The sequence below is a fragment of the Uloborus diversus genome, unplaced genomic scaffold (assembly GCF_026930045.1).
Source record: "Uloborus diversus isolate 005 unplaced genomic scaffold, Udiv.v.3.1 scaffold_670, whole genome shotgun sequence".
Classification (NCBI taxonomy): Eukaryota; Metazoa; Arthropoda; class Arachnida; order Araneae; family Uloboridae; genus Uloborus; species Uloborus diversus.
This window is the reverse complement of record NW_026558869.1, coordinates 4,780-17,014: the sequence shown is the minus strand read 5'-3', so window position 1 is coordinate 17,014 and position 12,235 is coordinate 4,780. Positions and strand designations below refer to the sequence as shown.

The 12,235-nt window shown below is 39.4% G+C and overlaps 1 protein-coding gene across 1 annotated transcript in view; it reads left to right on the top strand.

The window, feature by feature from the left end:
- LOC129233733 (ankyrin repeat domain-containing protein 65-like) overlaps positions 1 to 6,307 on the top strand; it is a 57,588-nt gene extending 51,281 nt beyond the window's left edge. Inside the window, exons 2-3 of the mRNA XM_054867711.1 lie at positions 166 to 245; positions 5,031 to 6,307. Coding sequence (XP_054723686.1) covers positions 166 to 245; positions 5,031 to 6,051 — 1,101 coding nt within the window. The 3' untranslated portion in view covers positions 6,052 to 6,307. The remainder of the gene's footprint in view (positions 1 to 165; positions 246 to 5,030) is intronic.
- Positions 6,308 to 12,235: the final 5,928 nt, after the last annotated feature.

Below are 12,235 nucleotides of genomic sequence, written 5' to 3'. Positions count from 1 at the left end.
CTTTTCAGATCTTAATAGCGTTATAACTATAAGGGGTGAATTCATACAATTTAGGATTATTGATCTCAAAGCTCGAAATGGTCCACGTAAGGTAAAATATACACTGGTAGATGCTTTGCCTGATTTGCTGTCCATCCTAAGAGCCCTGTGTTCTCTCTGTTCCAGGGGAGTGGCCGAGGAGCAGGTGGGGAGCTGCCATCGACGTCCAAGCGTCAATCCCCAGATGGCGAAGGACAACCTCCCAAGTAAGTTGTCCGTGGATGAGGTGACATTGTGCTGTCGTTCTTTCAGAACGGGAAGGGAAGTCTTCCCTATTGTGTCACATTTGGAGATGTAACAATTATGGAAATTTTAAAGTGGTGGGTAAGGAAAAAAAAAATTCTTTGGAATTTTGGGGGAAAATAGAAAAATTGAATTTTTGTCAATTAATGTGTCACATTCTAAGGGATTAATTAGTTTAATCATCAGATGGTTTAAAAATTTCGAAGGCTTTCCTCAATCCAAATTGTTATTTAGTGCTTCATCTCCACTCCCTGTCGAAGCCAGTCTTGCGTCAATTTCATTTTTGCTTTCCATTTGAATACTTAAGGGTTTTCTTATAAGTCAAATCAGAAACTGACATTTTTGCACCCCACGGTGAATATCCAGGCTTTTAATATGTTCCTTGTTCAAAACGAATAGTCGCTGAAGAGCTACATTTTTTTAAGTAAAACACGGAAACATCATTTATTAAAACAAAAAAAAATTGTTTATTAGCCACTGCATCATTGTCTATCCTCATTATCTGCTATTTGCCAGAGTTAAGGGTTAATCCACTGGAGTTTGGGTTAAAACTTAAAAGTACCAAAATATCCCCAAACAGGCAGTCGCTGCTTTCAAATGTACATGGAAGCAAATTACCACCCCCCATACCATGACGGGCGACTTTCTGGTGAGGTTAAATAATAGAGTTGGGGGATTATTTTATGCTTCGGAGCAACTATTGGCTTAGTTTAACGTTATGGAGCCTTAGTTTAAGCTTTAAATTCTTTGCACGGGTATCGCCGTGAAGGTACAGCTAATATGTATATAAAGTGAAAAATTAAATGCCCGCCCAATTTAAAAAAACCATCGGTTAGCCATGCCACTGGTCAGTTGTGTACTTTCAAATTTTCTGATCCCCAGCAAATCTGATTTTGGGCCCCATACTAAAAATCGTGTTACTGTATATTTAAGGCACAATTTTTCGATTTTGTTGGCCTTCTTTCTAAATTTTGCGAAATTGAAGTTTTAAAAATGCGATTGTAAGCCATTCTTAAATTGCCTTTTTGCAACTTTGATTTATAAGGAAAAGTTCCAAACCCCCTCATCCCTTCCCCTAACTTCATCCAAAGTGGTCCACAAATGCGTTTATAGGATTTTATGTAAGATGTAAGGGGAAGTTGTACAAAGATGAGACTTCAGGAAAACTGTTTCGATATAGAAGTTCCCAAAACGCAATTTTAGATGATCTTCGGTAATTCAAAAAAGATTGGATGGTTCGGAGGCTCTCCCCCGGAAATTTTCCGAATTTAAACTCCTGAACCGCAATTGTAGGTCACCTTTGATGACATGACGATAAGAGATAAGGCTCCGGGACTGCTCCAGTTTTTTTGAAAATCAAAGTTTAAAAATCACAAATTTTTGGGAAGGTTTCGGAATTTTTCAAAATCGAAGTTCCAAAAAAGTAATTTTAAGCAATTTTTGAATATTGGGAAGAAAGAGGTTTTCTGGACTCTCTTCAGGAATGTTTCCAAAATATAAGTTTAAAAACACAATAGGCTGTTTTTGGTGAATTAAAGGCAATTATTTAGAGGATCTCTTCCTTCTCACTTTCTTGGTAAAGTCCCTATCTTTTATTTGTTTTGAGGAAAAAAAAATGAGAAAACTTAGTAGGTAATATAATAACAATTGCCTGCAAAAAAAAGTAATCTTAAAACAAAGTAGCTATTCCATTTCTTTTCTTTAAGTTGGGAGGTCAAGAGTTGGTTCGGTTTCCCCTTCTAATGTCAGGGACCCTCTTGACTAAATGGGCCAGCTGGGCTATGACATAGAGCCCCGGGCCATTCGGGGAGCCCCCAAATGGCGAAAACTGTTTTAGCAAGTGGCAAAAATTGCAACGTATGGCTATAAGAGGGCCCGGAGAAAGTGTTTGGCCAACGACCTCTGATATCTTACTGGGGGGGGGGGAGACCAATAGGCTCAGGGGCCCAGAATCAATATAAGCATTTAAAACTGTTTGATTTTTAGAAAAATTTAATAAAATTGAATGAAAACGAAGCTAAAAAATTTTTCCGACCTCTTCCGATTCGCCCCCTTCCACCCCCCAAAGATAGATCCTACACAAAAACTTCTTTTAACTGGCTTTGGTACGGTCAGGACTGTTTCCTTCCTTTCCTCTTCATTCAGGAAATTTCCCTTCTTTCCGTGGCCAGTGATGGTCTAGGGAGGGCATGTGGTACTTTGTACCGAGCCAAGGTTTGGTTTTCGCGCTTGGAAGTTGGACCGTGGGCCCCCTTCTCTCTACTCGGGGCCTATTTACTGAATACGCCGACTAAACAGTGACCTTGAGCCCCTGCTATTTAGGGGCCCAAAATGGCAAAAAATTGTAATATTTGGCTACATGAGGGCCCCGAAAATGCGTTTGGCCAAGGCCCCCGATATCTTAATCGGAGGCCCTAAAACAATAGGTTCTGGGATTCTAGGTGCCTCACTGTGTCCCTAAGGTTCATAAATTTAATGAATTCCTTAACTTTTTTTAACGCTCTTATGTTTAAGCTTTTCAAACCAGGTTTGATTCACGGAAAAATTAAATGATAACAAACCTCAAACATTCTTGGGCCCCTTGCGAATCCGGGGCCCCCGGATTGCGGGGCCTTGCGGTATGTACTCAGGCCACTGCCACTCGTACATGTGACGTATTTTCCAACCCCAATAACGTTCCCGCACCTTTTAGTTCTTGTAAGCCGTGAAGGACGAATGCAAACTTAAAGCGGGTATCTTTGTATATTAATAGGCAAGCCGTTTTCTTTCGGTACCGATTCCTCCTCTGTTTGTGAACCGATTTCCTTCATTCTTTCTTTGTTCGGTAGCTATTGCCGAGTTTTAGTGTCATCAGTAAAAATTTTGGAAATCGAACGTTAATTAACTGATATTAATAAACAACGCTTTTTCGTCCTAACTGGCTCTTTCTACGCGAACGGATGGTCCAGTATTTTCGAATTTTAATGGTTGGAAAGGTCTTTAAAAAATACTCCTAACGAAAAAATTGTCAGGGCGACCAAGGTCCGACAACCTAAACCCATTAGAAAAAAAATTATAAGCGTTTTTTAGTTAGCGAAACTCAAAAATATTGATTTAATCTCTTTTCCATTGTTGAAATTCATTGTCGGAAGCGTGAAGCATTCAGTTTTCATTTTTTAAACCGCTTTTTCTACACGAAAAATGCATTTTAGTGCTTTGAGCTTGGTATGGTTGGAAACTACTCGTGAAAACTACTTCCTAAAACTTTTATCCCCTGTTAACGGCAAAAAAACGAAAACCTGCCAAGGTGACTAGAAAAGGATCTAGAAGCAGTTATAAGTTAGCAAAAATTCATTTTTATTTGATTTTTCACGCAACTTAGTTAGCGTGATGAAATTACTAGATAATATTATTCGTTGCCATTTCCCGCTTGACCGTAAAGAAATGCAATTCTTGCATTTTTTTTTTTTAAATTTTTGAGGCTTTTTGTGTATTTATGGGCATTAAAAATATTTTCATTTTTGTTATGTTTTCGGGATTTAAATATTTAAATAAATCATTTTACGGAGTGAGGGAGGGAGGACTTTCAGTTTCGACGAAATAATCTTCTCAAAATAATAACTGCATTTGCTATCGCCAGCAACAAATCTCAAGGTGAAACTTTTGATAAAATTGGCGTATTATTACGACGTCGAATGCTTTCGCATGGACAATTCTGTTGCCGCGAGTAGAATTCGTTCATTTGGCTGTTGAAAATTTTGTATTTCCGCCTACTTTTACAAAGAATATTGCTTATACAGAAGTTTTACGTATAAAAGGAGTTTTACGGCTTCATTTCATTCAGGAAGACTTCCATAATCGTGAAATGGGCGAACTTTATCCATTGGTGTAAAATTTTTGGCGCCAAAATGCCAGCGCGAAAAATATTTTTCTTTTTCATTCGTAAAAAAAAGAGTAGAGAAATGTCTATTTGCAAGAAACTGACTACAAACAAAGTCCCTGTTTAAGGTGGGCTTCATTAAATTTTAACCGTTCGTGACAAGGGGGAGGAAATAAATGACAAGAGGGACATACAATGGAGAAAATGTGACATGAAGCTTTTTTTTTGATAAGAAAGTTTATTAAAAACAGTATGACATGTGGCAAAGGAAATAGGGAGCATGGTGAAGTGTGAAACTTTGTGACAAAAGGGAGAGGGGTCAAAAATTTTTTAAAGTGCATTAGTCAGTTATTTCCTAAACTGTAAACATATCACAAAAGCGATTTTTTTTTATAAAATTGCACTATTATTATCATGTCCAGTGTTTTCGAATGGACAGTTGCCACGAGTAGAGTTCGTTCATTTGTTACTTGGAAATTTATATTTCTAACGACAAAGAAGCTACTTACTCAGTAATAGTAGACGTTTTATAAGTAATATTGTTCACACAGAAGGTTTTCGTATAAACTGAGTTTTGATGCTTCATTTCATGCGGGAATATTTCCAAAATTGTATTACTGACGATTTTTACCCATTGGCGTCCATTTTTTGTTTCCAATGCCAGCGCAATTTTTTTTTTCTTTGCATACGTAAAGAGTAAGGAAGAATCTATTTGCATAGGGTTAGCACAAAGCAACATGGTATCCAAAATAAAATGAATCAAGCCAGGAATTGGACGACCACACCCATTTCTCAATGGGGCTGTTTTCTTCAGTCAAAAGTACTACTTTTAGTCACTGAAATTGATAGAATAAGTAAAAGAAATAACACGAATCTCTCTCTCTTCCAGGAGACGCCGGCCGGAGGACGGAGGTGCGTCGGAGACGGACGAGGATGGGCGGACCGCGTTGCACCGGGCGGCAATGTGGGGAGACACGGAGAGGATCAGGGAGCTGCTGGACAGAGGACTGGACACGAGAGCAAGGGATACACGTGGACGGACGCCCCTCCACGTGGCTCTGGAGTTTGACAGGGAGGCCGCGGCGGAGCTGCTGGCGGAAGCGGACTGCATCACGGATGTGGTGGATGGGTACTGGTGCACCCCTCTGCATCGCGCTGCCGAGAGTGGGTGCGTGAATGTCATCCGTATCCTGCTTGCGGGGGGAGCAGACGCAAGTGCTGAACCGACGCCCCTCCATCTTGCCTTGATGAGTGGGAAGGAGGCCGCGGCGGAGGTGCTGCTGGGGGCCGCCCCCGAATGCGACGGGCCGGACTGTTGGGGCCGCACCCCCCTGCACCTAGCTGCGAGAAGAGGTTTTGTAAGGATAGCGAGAGCCTTGGTGTCGAGGGGTGCGCGCTTGAAGGCTAAAGATAGAGGTGGACACTGTCCCTTGGACCATGCCCTGCGGTGTAAACAAGACGGTGTGGCGATTGTGCTCCTGGCGACCTACGCGTGGAGGGGCATCGAGATACATTGTGAGGAGATGGGGCTCCCGCAGGGTGCGGAGGAGAGCGGCGTCCGACTGCTCTCCGAGTGCAAGGCCGAGATGAGGGTGGCCCGGGTGGAGGGGACCCGCCTCTCCCTCCGCGACATCGCCCGCCGACCCCCCTCCCGCCTGGCCCGTCGCCTCTCCGACGATGCGATCCGGCGGCTCTCGGACAGGGACCTCCTGGCGCGGGACTTCCCGCTCTTCGGCGACCTCCTCCTCGTCCGGCTCGGGGAGGTCCGGGAGAGGAGGGCCCTGGAGGACCGCTTCCTGCGCTGCTTCCCCCTCCTCTGCCCGCCCCTGCCCACCACCTGCACCGACGTCCTCCTCGCGTGCCTGGCGGACGACGACCTGAGGCACTTCGCCCGGGCCGCGGAGCTCTAGTCGCCGATATTCCGTTCGGGTGCCTCGCAATGGGAAAAGGAAAATAAAGATCACGGGACTTTGCTCGAACTGTATGAACCTCTTGTTTCTGAACGTAGAAAGTGCCCGAGATAGTTGATTGAACTTTATTTGCTTTTGTTTCCGTGAACGAACCCGTTTGTCTTGTCAAGGCAATTATTCTGAGACACCTTTCAAATGGCTTTGTCTATCGTGTGCGAAATGCTTTGTGTGTATCAATCACGTAATAAAAGGAATATTCAAGCCATTGATAAAATCTCTTTTATTGTACCCTATTGGCACGAAAGAAGTAGAGTGAGCCGAAAAATTGACCCTGCTAAAAAAACTGAGAATGACGTTCACATGGCTCGATGCGTCATCGGGGGATATTTCGATAATTGGGAATCTGTCTCGGCCGTCCCATTTTTGGGGTAAATATTTTTGTTTTGGTAAAATACCTCTGGCACTGGAGCCAAAAAATGGACGCCAATGCAGAAAGATCGCCAGATCCCCAAGTGTTGAAATCTTCCCCGGAATATGCTTCTGCGTACAATTCACCAAAAAAATTGAAATTTGCATTTTTTAGACTTACGTCGGTCTTGCTCTGAGGTACAGATTTAAAATTACTACTTTTATATTTTTGGTATTTGTACTTGCAGCTTTTGCAACCGAAGTCTGTTTATTATTGGGCAGTGCCTGAAATGACAAAAAAAAACCAGCTTATAATTTAATGCATTAGTTATCTTACTAATGTATGTAAACAATGATGTTGAAAAGCATGCATCCATTTAGCCGAAAAGGAAACTGTTTCGGAGCTGCTAAGAATCTGTTGAATGCAAAAATGTGGGTAAATGGCTTAGAGGACTTGACGGCACAGAAGAGCGTTTGTCGGGTGTCTCTTCGTCCATAGGCTCACATTTTTATGCATTGGGAAGCAGTTTCCTTTCGCCTCCACACAATGCAACGATGTACGTTCATTCACATGTATGCAGTCATTTACATTTTCCAACATTGTTTATGTTTATACTTAGCTCAAATGTTTTGATTCGTTTATCTATGTCAGTTTGAAGATTCACTGTGACACAGGGGTGCCCACAGGGGGGGATTATGGCGCAAGTTCCGCCATCAAAATTTTTGGGGATGATTTTTTTTCTTTAGAACATGAAATTTTTGAATTTTGGAAAGAAAAAATATTTAAGCTTATTCAACAAGAAATAGATGCATTAATAATACTTTTTTCACATACTCTTCAGGGCCATCGCCAAAAGGGGCGGGGGTGCTACACCCCCCAGTTTTTCAGAGGTGGGGCCGCCAATTTCATTTTAGCGATGAAAACGAACGAAAAGAAAGGAAAACTCTTCGCTGTTTTAAAAAATTAAAATAGTAATTATAAATGAACAATTGAAATAATAGTGCCAAAAAGTGTTTTTTCTGTAAAATTTGAATAGAAAATGTAATTTTAAAATACAATTTAGGAACATCCACGATTTTCTTTTATTAAGAGTCGCGGAAATGTACGCTTTAAACATTTTTATTAACGCAAAAAAAAAAGTATTCAGTAAAATACACTTTTCACTAGGTCGCAGAATGGGTATGCACGTCTTGTCACTCGGCGGCCTTGGTTATACAAAACTATGCTTCATGGTTCTTCAGTTTAAAAAAAACATAAATAAATAGGACAGCTTCATTGGAACAGTCCATAGAACAGGGCTCGCAGAAAAATTCCCCACATGTAATTATTATTATTATTATTATTTTTTAATGAAAAATATTGTCCTGAAAATCATTGCTAAGTGGAGAAAAATGTATGGGTTGCCGAAATAAATTTGAAATAGAGAGGAAAAAAAAATAATAATAACAGTTAAATGCAAAGAGAGATTCAAAGTATTGAAATGAATAACTCACACCAAAAGTTCTTAATTTTTGAATGTAAAAATCGTATGTAAATCACAGCTTGATCAAGAGATGCAGGTGGCATATTTAAAATAAAATAAAGTGGAATAGAGACCTAAGGTATCGCAAAAAAAACCACATCTGTTCAAAATATTAAAAGTTCTTTTTTTTTTTAAGGCTGCAAACGCTTGTATTGCAAGAAAGCAAAAAATATTAGGGGAGAAATTGAAAGTTTTGTTATGGAAAATCCAAGCAAATAATCGTGTTTGGCAAAGGAAAATTGGAAGAAAATATTACCACAATATGTTTATCAATAATTAAAATTGACAACGAATCTAAGAAGGACATAGCCAAACTGAAAGGAAGAGTGCGGAACTCCTAACCCTTCTTTTTACGTCCCCAAAGCTTGCCTAGAAATGAGTTTTTAAAATTTGAAAAAATCCCGGAAAAATGTTCTCAGACCCCATCTTTTAGCATAACGTCTAGTATTAATAAATCTTTTATGATAGCTTTAATTGAATTTCAATTTTGAAAATTTGCCAGGGGAGAACTGCGAATCTCTCCACTCATTAACATTACCAAAAATTGTCTAAAATTGCGGTTTCTACGGATCGAAATTTTTTTCGAGAGTGCTCGACAACATCATCGAAAAATGTCTTAAATCTCGCTTTTAGTGCTTCAATTACGAAACATTTCTGGTCGCGAGCCCCGTCAAACCCCCCCCCCCCCCCCCCTTTCGTCACAATCACAAATTATTCAAAATTGGGAATGCGTGCTTACAGTTTGCATTTTGAAAAATTATAGAACGATGACCCCGAGTCTCTTCCTCCCTTAACATCGCCATAGATCGTCTAAAACTGTGTTTTTCAGATAACAGTCTTGAAAATTCCCGAGGGAGAGCTCCCGGACCCCTCTTCCTGAACATAATTAGATATAACGTACGATTGTGTTGGGAACTTAAATTTGGAAAAATTATCGGGAGAGGCTATGCTGGAACTCTTCTCCCCCCCCCCCCCCAAATTTAAAATTATAGTTTAAAACTGCGTTTTTATGTCGTCAAATTGCGAAATAATGCAAGAAGGTAACCCTCCGACACCCTGATTCTGATTGAATATTATCCTTACGATCATTTATATTACTAGTACTGAAGTCTAGTAGTATGACTATCCCTGCTAAACGAGAAGCCAAATTTTCTCTCTCTCTGCATATTTAAACATGAGTTTGAAAAAATTAAAGGGCCGCCAAAAGCGCACCCAACCCCCCCCCCCCCCCCCGAGTTTTTGAACTAGCGACGGCCCTGGTACTCTTTCCAAAATTTAATGACCGTTTCTCTTTTTCAATGAAAGGAGCATCACAGACCGCATAAAGTTGGTGTCCGTTTCAAAGTTGGATCAGACGATTTGATTTCTTTTCAGTATCTGATAAATTTTCTGGAAGTAGCACTATTCTGCATGATGAATACGTGTGACATTGATGCGAGGGAGGGAGGTCAAAAATGTTTTATTGATTGTTATAAGTCTGACCAGTATGCTCTAGTCTTTCATTGATTCAATCGTTAAGAACTAGTTTTGAAGTTTGCGAATTACACATTTTTATCCCTCCAATTGACAATTTATATATTTTCTTCATTAACTAGCTTAAGCTTATAAAGAATTTTCTCATTTCACTTTACTCCCATCTTCTCTACCATTTTTAAACTGATCGTTTCAAATTATCATTAGATGATTTTTATTAAAACTTTCAGTGATGTTGGTTTTAAGGTGTTTAAATTATTTTTTCGTAAATCATATTTACTTTCTCCCATAGCTGATATGTATAGAAGGATATTTGATTCGCTAAAATTCTTGAGTTCTGATTTTCGATGTGTGCAGAATAGTTGAGCTGAATTCATTTTTGAGGATTTCCGAAAAATATCTGTCATGGTGTGTGTGATCCATCTTTTTTCGCTATGCGACTTCAATTTTGGAAAACTTCCAGGAGAGCGCCCCCCACTGTAACGCCAGAATGACACCCTCTTTATCATCAAGAGTCATCTAAGACAGCGTTTCTAGTAATGCAATTTTAAAAACTTTATAGGAGAGAACCCCTGATTCCCCCCTCTTTCCTTAACACGATCAAAGACAAGCCTAGAATTGCGTTTTTGGAGTATCAATTTCAAAAAATTGCCGGGGGAATGCCACCGAAAAAATTCACCTTCCGCTAACATTATCAAGATATATCAAAACTGCGTTTCTAAAGCTACAGTTCGGAAATTTAAGAGAAGCGTCCCTCTCCCTCCTCCCCACTCTCGTCAACATTATTAAAAAGTCGTCTTAAATTTGGTTTTTAGGGCTTCAATATCGAGAAATTTCCGGGAGAGCTTCCGAAAACTCTTTTTCTTAACGTCACAAAGGTCGGCTACAATTGCGACTTTAGAACTTCAGTTTCAGAAAACTGCTTGTCCCCCAACCATAGATAGCGTTTTTAAGACTTTAATTTTGAAAATTTTCCAGGGACGAGCCCTATGATCTCTTCTTTCCTTACCACAGATAGTTTAAAACTGCGGTTTTAGAACTACAATTTTGAAAACAAAGGAAAGTCCTCCTTAACACAACGGTAGACTATTTACAGTTGCACTTTTAAAGTTTCAATATCGAAAAATTACCGGGAAGGGACCACCAAACCTTTTATTCCCCTAACATCACCAGAGATCGTGTAAAACTGGTTTTAAAATTAAAATTTCAAAAATTTTTCGGGGGAGAAACTACTTGCACCCCCTATTTAAGGGACAATAAATTTCCGTTTCACGGTTCATATTGTATATGCATCTAGTAATGGTTCCATCCCAAGCCAGAAAAGTTGTGTCTGTAATTATTAATACGTTTGACAAAATAATAATAAGGTGTAACTAAATTCAGGGGTACCCGAAACTTGTTTAGTCAAGGTCCACGTTTTAAAATTAGGGAAGGCAAGGCAGGTCAGCAATCCAACAACCTTCCAATTCAAATGGTATTTGTTTGCGCTACCCCCCCCCCCCGTGAATTTGACTGGAAATTATACACTCTAAAAACTGTTATGTTTAACCCAATTCGAAAGCGAGAAAATTTTTGGGGGGGAATTTGCGCCATTGAGCTTGGGGGGGATGGGCACCCCTGCTGTGACAAAAAACATGACATTTCATGTAAAACCTGTGTCAGTTTTTTTAAGCCCGCATAGAAAAAAAATTTTTATTCTTTGAGTCATATACTTTTCCTTTTAGTTTTATACTAAAAAAATCGGACGGTGCATATAAAAAAGAGCTCTTTTAACATAACTGTGAAACACAAAAATGCTAAATAGAAGAGTTGATCTTTTTAAATGAAAATGAATCCACTTTTTTAACTTTGTAGCCTTTGATTTTATTTTACAATCAGATGTAAAAATAAAATAAGTAAGGTCTTAAATTAATTCTGAACAGTGCTATACCCTATGAATTAAGATGAATCTTTGAGGGCACCATTCACTCATCTATGAACTCATTTAGGGATCAGCAAGTCGTTTTATTTGGGGTCCTGGGAAAAAATGATACCTTACAATCTTTTCAAAAATTTGCTCACAAATTGATATTAAAAGCAGTGGTGTTCCCATCTCCATATACGCTGTATACTCTCAAACATTTTTTAGACACGGCATACACCCTGAAACTTCATAAACTTTCATATTATGACATACTATGTGTATGATCACATACACAAATTGTGCGCAATGGATTACTGGAAGTATACCCTCAGAAAAATAGATGGGAACATCACTGATTAAAAGTCCTTTCCATGGGACGAAATGGTACATTCAGAATAGTTTTGTCAGCGGATTTTATTCCATAAATACAAATAAGGAATGTTCGTTTCAGTATCAAAAGTAAAGATTTATCGTAGGTAAAACACAGAAAATTGAAAATTAATAATTTAAAAAAAAAAAAGCCCTTACATTTAGGTAAAGGACTTGCACAAAGTGAAAATTTTTTCCAAGTAATGAAATCTACAAAGTTCAACGAAACTACATAATTGTGTAGCTACATATCAAGTAATAAATGTGAAAAAAATTAAGAAGACCAGTTTTAGAAACAAAGTAAGTTTTGGTGTTACGGCAAGGGGGACAAGTGCCAAATGACACAGATAATGGGACTTGGAGTTTGAGAAAATACCAAATTTTAAGTACAAAGTTTACTGCATAAGGGCATAAAAGTCATTTTGCCGACATCAAACTATCAACAAACACAGCCCGATCATTCTGATATTGGACGTGGGGCAAATTTCTATTTCAGGACCCCCTCCCC